This window comes from Argopecten irradians, chromosome 1, assembly GCF_041381155.1.
Source record: "Argopecten irradians isolate NY chromosome 1, Ai_NY, whole genome shotgun sequence".
NCBI classification, from domain to species: domain Eukaryota; kingdom Metazoa; phylum Mollusca; class Bivalvia; order Pectinida; family Pectinidae; genus Argopecten; species Argopecten irradians.
The window spans coordinates 57759556-57771069 of NC_091134.1; the positions used below are offsets into that span (position 1 = coordinate 57759556).

Consider the following 11514-nt stretch of genomic DNA (forward strand, 5'->3'; position numbering starts at 1 on the left):
TCCAGTCCACAGACCCATCCGCGTCGCGAATTTAGACCTGAATGTCCAGCTACGGCATCCATCCAGAATCATGGATTAAATTCATTGGAGGTATTGGTAAGTTCAAACCGTGGTAAAATAAGGATTGTTTGACAATGCTTGTACTATGTTTATGATATTGTGGTTTTAAAAGTCGGGAAGAACTGGACATGTGACAACTTACATTTATTGTTGGGGTGAAGTTGAAGTTCTTTGTCTTATTAAGTAGGAGGATTGTAGGAGGAAGCGTTGAGTTATTCTTTCCAATTATTGGCTAATCAGATGATCTGTGATCACAATCCAGTATTTTAGACTTGAGTGAGAAACCCTCAAGTAGAGACGAGTAAGCAGTTCGTTTCAATATAATTACATGTCGCCTTATAAACATAAGTTACAACACAAAATTTAATGAAGCACTGAACAAATCTTGTTTTTATGCCTAATGTAGAAAGTATGTGTAGATGAAAACAATGAGTTACATAACTTGCAGAAATAACTTTGTTTCAAGTTTTATTTACTTTGAGTTTGCTGACTCATCAGTTGGATATACATGCATAAATTATTACATGGCATTCAAATGGATCATATAATACATATTGTACAAAGATACAGATAGACGTAGCCCGAAATACTATAGCCCTGACACCAGACTTAGACATAATGACAGATAGGTGTCTGGTACGTATACGCGTCTGGTGTAGTAATCTATCTGTTAAAATGTCTAAGTCTGGTGTCAGGGTCAGAGTATCCCGGGCTAAGATAGACAGTACTACATTCGGAAGAGTATAACTAATTGATTAATAAAGATCGTTTTGCGTTCGAAGCTTTAAGGTTTGTTTTTGCTAAGTTCTGTAGTTTTTTCACATCTGTTACATTAAAAAGTTGTATTAGTTTTGATTAAAAAAAATCACGAATTTTAGACGGATATCAGAATAACATGGAGATTTCACAACAAAATGAAATTCATCTACAAAATCATTTAAATCACACAAAGTACATATTCTTAAATATTGTGGTATATTTTGGTAGCGAACCTTTTCTACATTAAGACTGTGTGCAGAGATCCTTCTTTTGGAAATTTCTTTGAGAAAATCTTTTAAGATTGGTTTTCTTAAATAGTTTTGTAAATCAAAATCGTGGTTAAGACAGGAGTAAAATTATCATTTTGAAGATGTTCTTATGTGTGCAAGACAATTTTGTTTATACATATCTATTAACCTTTGTTTAATTATACAATAGGTACTGTTATCTATATTGTCTGTTTGCCAAAGTTAACCTAAACATATTCTATACAATTCATTTTTTATATTTATCATCCATACGTCATTGTGATCTAACATTTCTTGATTTCTTGTAAATATGTTAATTGAAATTGTAGACCACAACTTGGCTTCATGGTATAACCGTATCTTAGACTGGTGTGGACGTTAATGTAATGAGTTTTGACAGTAAATGTTAAAATCAATTTCTGCTGTAAATTATAAGCTATGTGTTGTAAGACCAATGTATTGTAATTATCAAAATCTTGATTCTTGAGTACTATCGACACATATATAACATTTAACGCTTTAATTATCTCGTTTTTAACATGAACGGCCTTTTAATAGTACTCTGTAGGTCAAAGTTGTGATATGTTTTCGAATATTTATGTATCTGCATGTGTATGCCTGAAATCACCTCTATCGATGTCATTTGAGATTGAATTAACTTTTCTCTAGCTTTAACATTATTTCGACATTTACTGTAAAGTTGACCGATCTGAGCTAATCAAAATCGAAGCGTGCGACAGCATCATTTTCGCAATTTTTAAGTACAGTGTATGTGATATATCCATGCGTCTTCATGAACCCTTCTTAGTCCGCCATCTTGGAATTACCATCCCTGATCATGCTTAAACACTGATCACTCTATCGATTGAAGTTTTAAGTGTGGAGGCCACCATTGAATGTACATTGCACTTAACATGATACACTGCTATCATCTTGAATGCTTTTATGACTTTATCCAATTATACTTCTTCACACATCCCTCAGCGTAAGAACAATAGAATACCAGGTGATACCATATCAGAACCACAACTATCGTCACTGTCAATAAACATGTGTGTAAAGATGGCAATGGAAACGACCACAGACAATCCATATTTACCTATGCCAACACCTACCTTATATGATGGTCAATGGAGGGAAAGTCATAAAGCAATTAGGGAAAGGAAATCACATTATGGATCGTAAACCATCGTTTACAACACGAACCCATTTTACGGTTAAATTCTTCAGCATATCAACAATTAGGACCTTTCAAAATAACGACTTTATTAAAAGGTGTTCAGGATTTCGCCGAATACAGATAATCAAGAGTGTACGTTAACAGATGGTTCTTCCTTTGGTGGTATTTATATCTAACCCATTTCGGAAGGAGACGGCCATGTTTTAGAGATGGGAATCCGTAATGCTACACTTTTTTATCACTGGATCACAATTTGTATCTTCGGAGAAGGCCTAAAGAGGATTTCTGTTGCGGGCACAGGTTACTAACATATCTTTTTCCCAAATGTATATTTTAATGATTAATTTCAATAAGTTACAAAACATAAACAAGTTAATATTGATATTTCAGGAAATATTTACAAGAAACGTGAATTTCATTGAATATTTACAACATTTCTACCCCCAATAAGTTTTTATATGAAGTTGCCATAAGATGTTAATACGTACATCTAAGTTTTGAATATGAGCATTAACAGAAATGTCTGATTTCGTCTCTGTAACCACATTGTGCACTACGTTCACTGGAGACTAGTTTAGTGAAAGTAAAATAAGTCATACATATATCTCGTTTTGTAGAATTAAGTTTAACAGATAAGCATATTTTTTCAGAAAAGAAAACTTATGCATGGGAATTATTTTTTAATCGGGGTTTTACTGGAATAAAACTTCGTTTTTTTTTCATAAGTCGTATTTTGTGGACACAATGAAAACAAATCAACATATTGATGGTGTTTGACTGTAGATATGTAACAAGTGACCATCAAAAGATATATAGGTTGTACATGGATATTGCAGTAATTGGACCAATTTAGTTTTAACAATATTCTATTCAAGTAAACTCTCATACATACAAATACACTTGAAGTTAGCATAGGAAAACAAGTTTATAGCTTATATTAATTCACCTCGTAAAACAAAAGTTTTGACATGGACATATAGACATTAATGTAGTACTAGTAGAAGTGATAATCATCAACGGAGTACAATTTCAAACCTTTGGATCAACAACACGCAGTGCATATGATACATTGTGTTTAGTAATTATGATATATCAAAGAAACACCATTTAACAAAGGATGACAATTTATTGACTCGTGCCCTATCAGGGCCTCGAATCACGATCTACTGCACCCAAATGCAATATCCTCGCCAAACATACACGCGCCTCTTGGTAGAAGTGATACAAACACTAATTCTCAGAAAAGTTCCAAGTTGCTGTCTTCTCTATATATTTTCTTTTTAGAAATATTTTAACAGGTAAAGTTTATGTTTGAGGCTTAAAACTGACTATTTGGAACATAAAAAGCATACTTTAATGCACTTTGTTCTGAAAATGAGAATTATGTTGATTTTCTTTTTTTCAATTCAAAATAGGTTAACCACAGGAAATAGGCTTGTCACAGGAGAACTGACCCAAATTCATACTTAAAAATATTATCTAAGTGTGATAAAATGTTATGTTAGTAATTTTTTTGTAGGTGTTCATCAAATATTTAAATGTTTAAATAGTTTTTGTAAAAGAACGTATTTCAATAAATTTTGAACAAAAAGTTCGCCTGTCCTTTGAAGAGATGTGTGTGGTGTTACCACAATCATTTTGGTTCAAATGATGCATCACTAGGAAGGATAAGTACTATTATCCATAATGTATTAACTAAACATCTACTTCCTATTTATTTGGCACATGATGACGTAAGCCAAGGGAGGGGAGTTTTAAATTTAAATCAAATCAATGGCGAGTTTAGCTATTAATGAACATTTCAGTGTCCATGGCGTGACCAGTTATTTTGAACCATGACATGTATTGTCAATAAAAGTCTCTGTTGTATTTTAAAAGAACTATTAGTAAGTTCAAATTAAGTTGTTACAGTTTGTACAATAATTAAGAGCAGAAATGAAAATCTTTAAAAAAATGAAAAAACGTCCGTGGTGTTACTGTCCTTGGTGTTACCAAATAGTGATAAAATAGCAACACCACTGACAATTTTTGTTAACACCACAGACATAAAAGAGTCTTAAAAGAAGAAATTTAAAACACCTTATCATTTAATTCTTATAATATTTGATGTATACATCTCCATAGATGAAATAAATTTTTAAATAATGAATCACAAATACACTGTATAATCATCAACAGTACCACCACATCTAGTCCTGGTGACACTATTGACAAACATGGTAACACTATAGATAAGGACATAGAAATACTGATTTTGTTACTCCTTTTGTAACATAAGATATATTTGAAACTATTTGTTATCATAATATTATGTCTAACTAGTCCATTTTTAATCTCATTATGATCTGGTTTCATTATGATGATCAAGAACTATACAAAACATTACATTCTGGTAACACCATGGACAAATGTCTGTTGTGTTACTTTTGTCAGCGGTATTCAATCAATGTCCATAGTGTTACCGGGACAAACATGTTGCAAAAAGATAAGTTTAAGATGAAATATAGAGCATGTTAACAAACAAAAAGTTTTCAAAATATTGAAAGACCAAAATAATATCTTTGTCTCAAAAGCATAATCTTTTTGAGTCATTTTATTTAATAAAATGAAAAGTATCTGTATGCTATAAAAGTACAAGGATGTTGGCTGGTGAGATTAATTATTCGTCAGCTGATTCCGGAGTATTTAAGTAATATAATTTGATATGATTTATTACTTTGACAAAGTATCAAATGAAATGAACAATTATTAATTATATTGATAACATTACCATAGTATTTGAGTATGGTAACACCATGGACATTTGACCTTGACATGTGATCTTTTGGTCGTCATAGTAACTAATGGGGAATTTATCAGAAACTACCAATATTATTTTTGATATCTAAAATGATAATATTTTAAGTTTCTGAACCAAAGTTATCTATTTATTGAGGTAAACATTTCAGTTTTCTTTATGTTGGATTTGGAACATTTCTGAGAATGACTAATATAAGATATTTCTCTATACCAAGTATGTAAATATATAGACAATTATATATTTATCTTTATATTTACCTTGTAATTGAATTTGGTTCATTTATAATCAAATCATAATAAAGCGATTTATTTAAGTACCCAATCTGTAATAGTGTAGCTTTGTTTTTGTCAACAGGAATTATTCACACAAAGTGTTCTCTCGTCAATATGCCAATGGTCTTGACCTGTGGTCAGTCTGAAGTTATCTATATACACCAGACAACCTTGATAGATTGGCCAGGATCAGCTTCCACGTGCGAACTGCCTCTTTGTAATCAATACTGTCGAGCATCTACACAGGACCATGATAGGTACTTCAATGGCCGCCAGACAGCACAGTATACATTTTGGCGGGAAAGTTTAATTGGACATGACTCCCTTACCGGCAGATGTAACACGTCTTCTTCGTCAAGTTTGGTCCACGTTCGATACGAATGTTTAACAGGTAATCTCTCCCAGGGTTCATCTGGGTCCTTCAAGCATGGTGAAATAAGAGGACCACAGTATACTGTGGGGGAAATTGGGGTAATGATTTAAATTCCATTTCTATTTACGCCACAAAATCATATTCTTCTCCGGATAAACACTGATGCATATTTAAATAATACATAACATTAAAACAAGTGTTGTATCACATAGAATTTGTAACTAGTATCACTGTGTTTGCGTATTTGACAAAGCTTGTTTTGCTCACAGTTGTCTAGTTAAAAACAGAATTAGTAGTTATAGATGTATATAATAATTATCATAACTTTCCAATAAAACATTTGGAATTCAAATAAGTATAGAAACAAATTGCTTTAATTTAATAGTTTTAAGAGTTTTACTTTATTTGAACCGTCTTCAGTAAGCAAACTGAACAACGTTTGTAGCAACACCAAGATTTCGGGCATGACATCTGGGTTTCTGACGAGTCCCGGATTTCCAGGTTCCCCGACCTCAGGCCGGACTGGCTGCCAATGTACGATAACGACTACTGACAACGGCATAGTAACTATGGCAGCTGTTCTTATTAATCCTATCCTTACTGATCAACAAGCGAGGTGGACATTGGAGGTCATCGATGCAGACGGTAAGATGATTTAATCCTAACTAAATTCCTACTATGATCTTAAAATTCTGATTTTCTAGAGCGTTTTGACGTAAATTGTACTTTTGCTTTGATGTTGAGATATTCTATAAAATGAAATTATCCACAATAACCTAAGGACATTACATCTTAAAACATCTACAGTACACTCTAAACCAACTAATGTTCGTGTGAAACACCATGTATATCGCGGGCGAGTAGATATCGGGAAATTAAATCACCGCGACAAAACAGTAAAACGAGAAATCAAGTCCACCGCAACGAAACAGTAAAACGAGAATTCAAGTCCACCGCGACAAAACAGTAAAACGAGAAATCAAGTCCCCATGAAATAAGGTTTACAGTATTTTCTTTGTGTAACAATGCATATCTGTTACCCATATCATATAAATTTAGAAAAAATATGCTGTCAAGTGAAAAAGCTTTAATAATTGAAGGCTTTCGGAAAGACTATGAAGAAAACAAACATTACATATCCATGACAACATATAAGGCACACCAGTAAGGGTATATCATGAGTTAAAAGGAATTATGTACACTTTAATTTGTATACATGTCGAAAATGTGAAATTATCTTGATTTGTTAATACAGAACATGACGACTGGGGCAGTAGCAATGAAAAACTCAAGCGAAAACAAATTAATATATATTTAAATGTGCGTATAAAGTCTGCAGAAATGTTATCATACACTGTATGTGACTTTCAAATATTTTCACAGCTGAATTCATTAAAACGTACTTTTTTTCATTTTTAAGATTAGCGAAGAAAAAGAATATCAAAATTTTCAACTAGTTATGGTACATGTAAAATAAATTTGAAAAGTAAATAGTCGGAATACTATGCTAAACAATGTTTAACTACCTTTTCAATCATTTAAGCATTGATGTGACTATTTTTTTAATTTCATCGGGGTATGAAATAAATTTTGTTTGCAAACTGTGTGAATCCGCGTAGCAGATTACGCGGATTCTCACAAAAGTTCATAACCGATGAAGTTAAAAGAGAGTTACATCAATTTTATAATTAAATTTTCATACTGCTTGATAACATAAACACGTTTAAACGTAAAATTTCATTGATTTTCCAATAAACAATTTTTTTCTTAATCAATACGTAACGTGGACGTCTCTATTGTTACGTCATTATAACGTCGGGCTTTTAGCGCCATTCTCGGATTTTTTTTCTTCATAGTATTTGAAGAAAAATAATTTGCCAATCAAGAAGTCGGATTAAATATGAAAACAAATCAAAATAATTATATACGTATTATCCGTGATGATATTCTTGTTTTATATAGAAAAGATTCAAGTCCTGGACACTCAAGGCTGGTTTACAACCGCTGTAGCACTCCACCCCTCTTCTCGGGTTAAACTGAGGTTTTCCAGTTCCGGTGATACAACAGGGATGCAATCTCACTTCACTTCATATCCCAGTGGGTTTTGGATAAGATATTCAGGTATATACGAATGTTCATATATACTTATATTGTTTCTGTTGTCAAAAGTCCGGACCCACATGGTCTTTTTCAAGGACAGACACTAATAATGTAAAGTTACCGTCTTCTTGTCAACGCTGTCCAATAAAAAAATATATATCGTTCGTCGACAAATTGGATCAGGAATCCTAATATTTGAAAATACTTAAGCATTGATGTCACTATTTTTTTAACTTCATAGGGATATGAAATAAATATTTTGTTTGACAAATTGGATCAGGAATCCTAATATTTGAAAATACTTAAGCATTGATGTCACTATTTTTTTTAACTTCATAGGGATATGAAATAAATATTTTGTTTGCCAACTGTGTGAATCCGCGTAGCGGATTCTAACAAATGTTTGCAAACAAAATTTATTTCATACCCCTATGAAGTTAAAACAATAGTCACATCAATGCTTATAATAAATTTTTCAGACTGCTTGATAACATAAAGTACGTTTAAACGTACGATTCTTTTGATTTTCCATTGGATTATTTTTCTAAATCAATACGCAACGTCGACGTCTCTATTGTGACGTCATGATTACGTGGGATTTTGGCGCCATTCTCGGATTTTTTCTTCATAGTATATGAAGAAAAATAATTAGCCAATCAGAGAGTTGGATCTAGTATGAAACAATTATTATCTTTTGTAGCTTTTCCATCTTTTACAACGATAACACTTCAATGCTCGGCGCCGTCTGATCACAATGCGGTATCTGCAGGTAAGTAAACAGACAGTCATACTTATATACAGCTTACCAACTGCGCATGCGTGGTCATTTTAAAGCTGTATATTGGTGCTAATGGTGGTCATTTTACAAATAGATTTCATAGCTTATCACACACATATATTAATGAAGATTACAATTGTTATTCCCGCACGTATGATTGTTTTCGTCTCGCATGACAATTTTCTGTAATACAGCTGACACGACAAACTAAAAGCCGTCAATGTCACAAAATGATGAAGACATTTCTATCTATATTTGTATTTGTACTGAAAACTAGTTACAAAAAGAACATATTCCTTTACCAAAAACAAGAATACAAATGTACATGTGATGGTATTGGATAGGCGGCCAAATGTCAAAATATCAGATATAGACGTTAAACCCTGAAGAACAATGTAAATAAAAAGTGAAACACTCATCATTAATCTATTATAACATTATTCAACAAATTATGACATATTTGTTTTAGTATATATATTCTTATTAGTGATATATTCGAATTATAGCACTACCTTTTTATATTTCTATGTTTAGTATATTTAACAAACAGTTACCACAACATCCAGAACATCTTCCGACGTCAAAAAAACTAAATTCATTCCAAACAGATTATACGTTCTAAAAAGTATTTTTCAATAATATGACATAATGTCATTTTTTAAGTAATTTACTTGGAGGTTTTAACCGTTTTTGTCAGATTTCAGCTATGTTTTCTTTGAAGTAAAATCATGTCTGCATAAAATCCTAGACTGTTTCCTAAATATGTTCTTTCTACGTTGAAGGCACATTAGCATCAGTAAAAACAAACAAATAAGAAACGTTTGATATGACATCTGGTTGTTTCAATTTTGCATTGTTGCATCTGGTTATGTTTTGATTGATACGTCATATAAGCTTTGGATATGACGTTGTTTATTTTACGGAAAACGATGCGCACAGACTAGTGACGTAACTACCAATACCTACATGTACATGTACATTAAGTTGCAGATATAGTATGAAAAGCCGGATAATGCTAACTTTTTTACAGTTACGGTGGCAGTGTCGTGCGCTTTGGTTGTGGCCTTCATTCTATTTCTACTGACACTGGCGTATTTTGGAAGGAAATGGTATATGTAATGATTAAAGCTTAATTTTGCTTTTGATTAAAGAAATAAATGTGTAAAATTAGTTTCTAGAGATATTTTGTGTTATATTTTAACAAGGAAACAAGTTTTTTTTACTTTAGAATTATTTTCATGTGTTGTGGATTTTTTTGCCTAGATAGTATGGATTGTATAATCGAAAAATGAAATAACTAAAACATAATCAAACGAGGATATATGGATATTTGAAATAGTAGTTCTAAAGATTATCCGCTGACATGACATGCATAAAGTAGTGAGGTTGATATTATTGTTCAAATGACTTAAACAAATACGGTAATTAAACTATATAAAGTAATCATTTTTGCAGGTGGCCTATTAAATTCTCAAAACTAAGGATATTACAACACAGGAAAACACGGTTCGAAGACGGACACGATAACTACGGACATGAGTTCGATTCTAGTTCTGATCGCTGGGAGAGTTCAGAAATAACGGACATTGGGGCCAGCAGGCAGTGTATGTCACTTCCAGAAATTTATCTCGCTCAGCAGATTAGTAAAATGAATCTTGAGGCTCACTCAACACCACGAAAAGGACGTGTTGAAGGTCGACGGAAAACGTCTACGATCAGTCTCCCTTCCTCTGCCTCATGTAGATTGTCTGTAATTACAAACGAGATCGTGCACGAATTTGACGAGTTTGAAAACGAGACCGGAAGTTACGATTCTTTCGCGATGGAGATTTTTTATCTTGAAGGAATAACTGGTGATGAAATTGATGTATGAGAGCCTCTTAAAGAGTTGATTCGAACCACCAAATAGTCTAAATCCATTATTATTGAAAGTAACTCAAATTTATACTTGCATTTTTATTGTTCATGCCCATTTGGAAATTTAGCCATATTGGAATGCTAATTTGATCATTCACACTGTATAGAGTATTGATTTGATATAATAAACAATGCTTGATAAACTAATGTCGTAAGATCTTCTTAAATTCACTAGTCGAAATTGAGAAATATGTTTAGGTGCGTATGATATGTGATAAAAAAAGCATGACTGAGTCGATATGATTATGTGTCAAGGGTAACGCTTGTTACCGACCTAATTTACTCCATCCCTATACTGAAACGTACGTCTTAAATATTAAGTAATTATCATCAGATGAAAATATTAATCAATACACAAGTATAAGATAAAGCACAGTGCAAGTCGTTATGTACCTTGTTAACCTGAATAAGGACATGTCAATATCTTATCAAAAGATTATCTCTGAATATTAATTGGTGTTCATTGAGATGCTTGCCTAAGTTATATTCTTTTACCACCTGATATGTTGTGAACGTATAATCAGCTGTTTATTTAAACCTTCTTATAGACGAATTGTTGATAGTAGCACTACTCTTTCAACTAAGACATGTTGATATTCTTGCATGTTTTCTGTTAATCAAAATAGGTCACTGAGTTGGCGAGGTTTAGCACATATTACTACGTTTATTTATACTGCAACATGATAGATTATGAATATTCAAGAGAAATTGGTTTCTTACGATTCCTTTCAACAATTGTAATTGTGGCTCTATGTGTACAGGGACACAAAGGTACATAGTTCGAATCACCTAGTAATTGTTATTTAAGTACATTTCAATATTTCGACAAAAATTATATGTCTTTGTTTACTAGTGTTTTAGAATAGCGATGTTAGTGAATGTAGCTTTTATTCGCGCGCCAATGGATCCCACGGTTCTAATTGAGTATTTTGAGATCCACAATAAGTATCGCGATTTTTAATGTGTAATTAGTCTCTTACTAAGTGTGTGTTTTATGAATTATACATTGTACTAGGAAAAGTAATGT

General features: G+C 32.4%; 1 protein-coding gene across 1 annotated transcript; it reads left to right on the forward strand.

Moving 5' to 3' along the window:
- The first annotated feature begins 2336 nt into the window (after window positions 1–2336).
- Window positions 2337–10630, forward strand: LOC138335071 (uncharacterized). Its single transcript, XM_069283978.1, has 7 exons — window positions 2337–2547; window positions 5402–5710; window positions 6113–6337; window positions 7655–7813; window positions 8493–8561; window positions 9601–9679; window positions 10026–10630. Exons 1-7 carry the CDS (start codon window positions 2457–2459, stop codon window positions 10441–10443), a joined length of 1350 nt encoding a protein of 449 aa, XP_069140079.1. The 5' UTR covers window positions 2337–2456; the 3' UTR covers window positions 10444–10630.
- The last annotated feature ends 884 nt before the right edge of the window (window positions 10631–11514 follow it).

What these genes read in the sequence shown, in the direction of transcription:
- LOC138335071 (XM_069283978.1), top strand. Translation starts at nt 2,457, where the DNA reads ATGGGAATCCGTAATGCTACACTTTTTTATCACTGGATCACAATTTGT. An exon ending in GTTTTGGATAAGATATTCAG is followed by an intron (nt 7,814 to 8,492) that starts GTATATACGAAT and finishes TATCTTTTGTAG; the next exon opens with CTTTTCCATCTTTTACAACG. An exon ending in GCGTATTTTGGAAGGAAATG is followed by an intron (nt 9,680 to 10,025) that starts GTATATGTAATG and finishes TCATTTTTGCAG; the next exon opens with GTGGCCTATTAAATTCTCAA.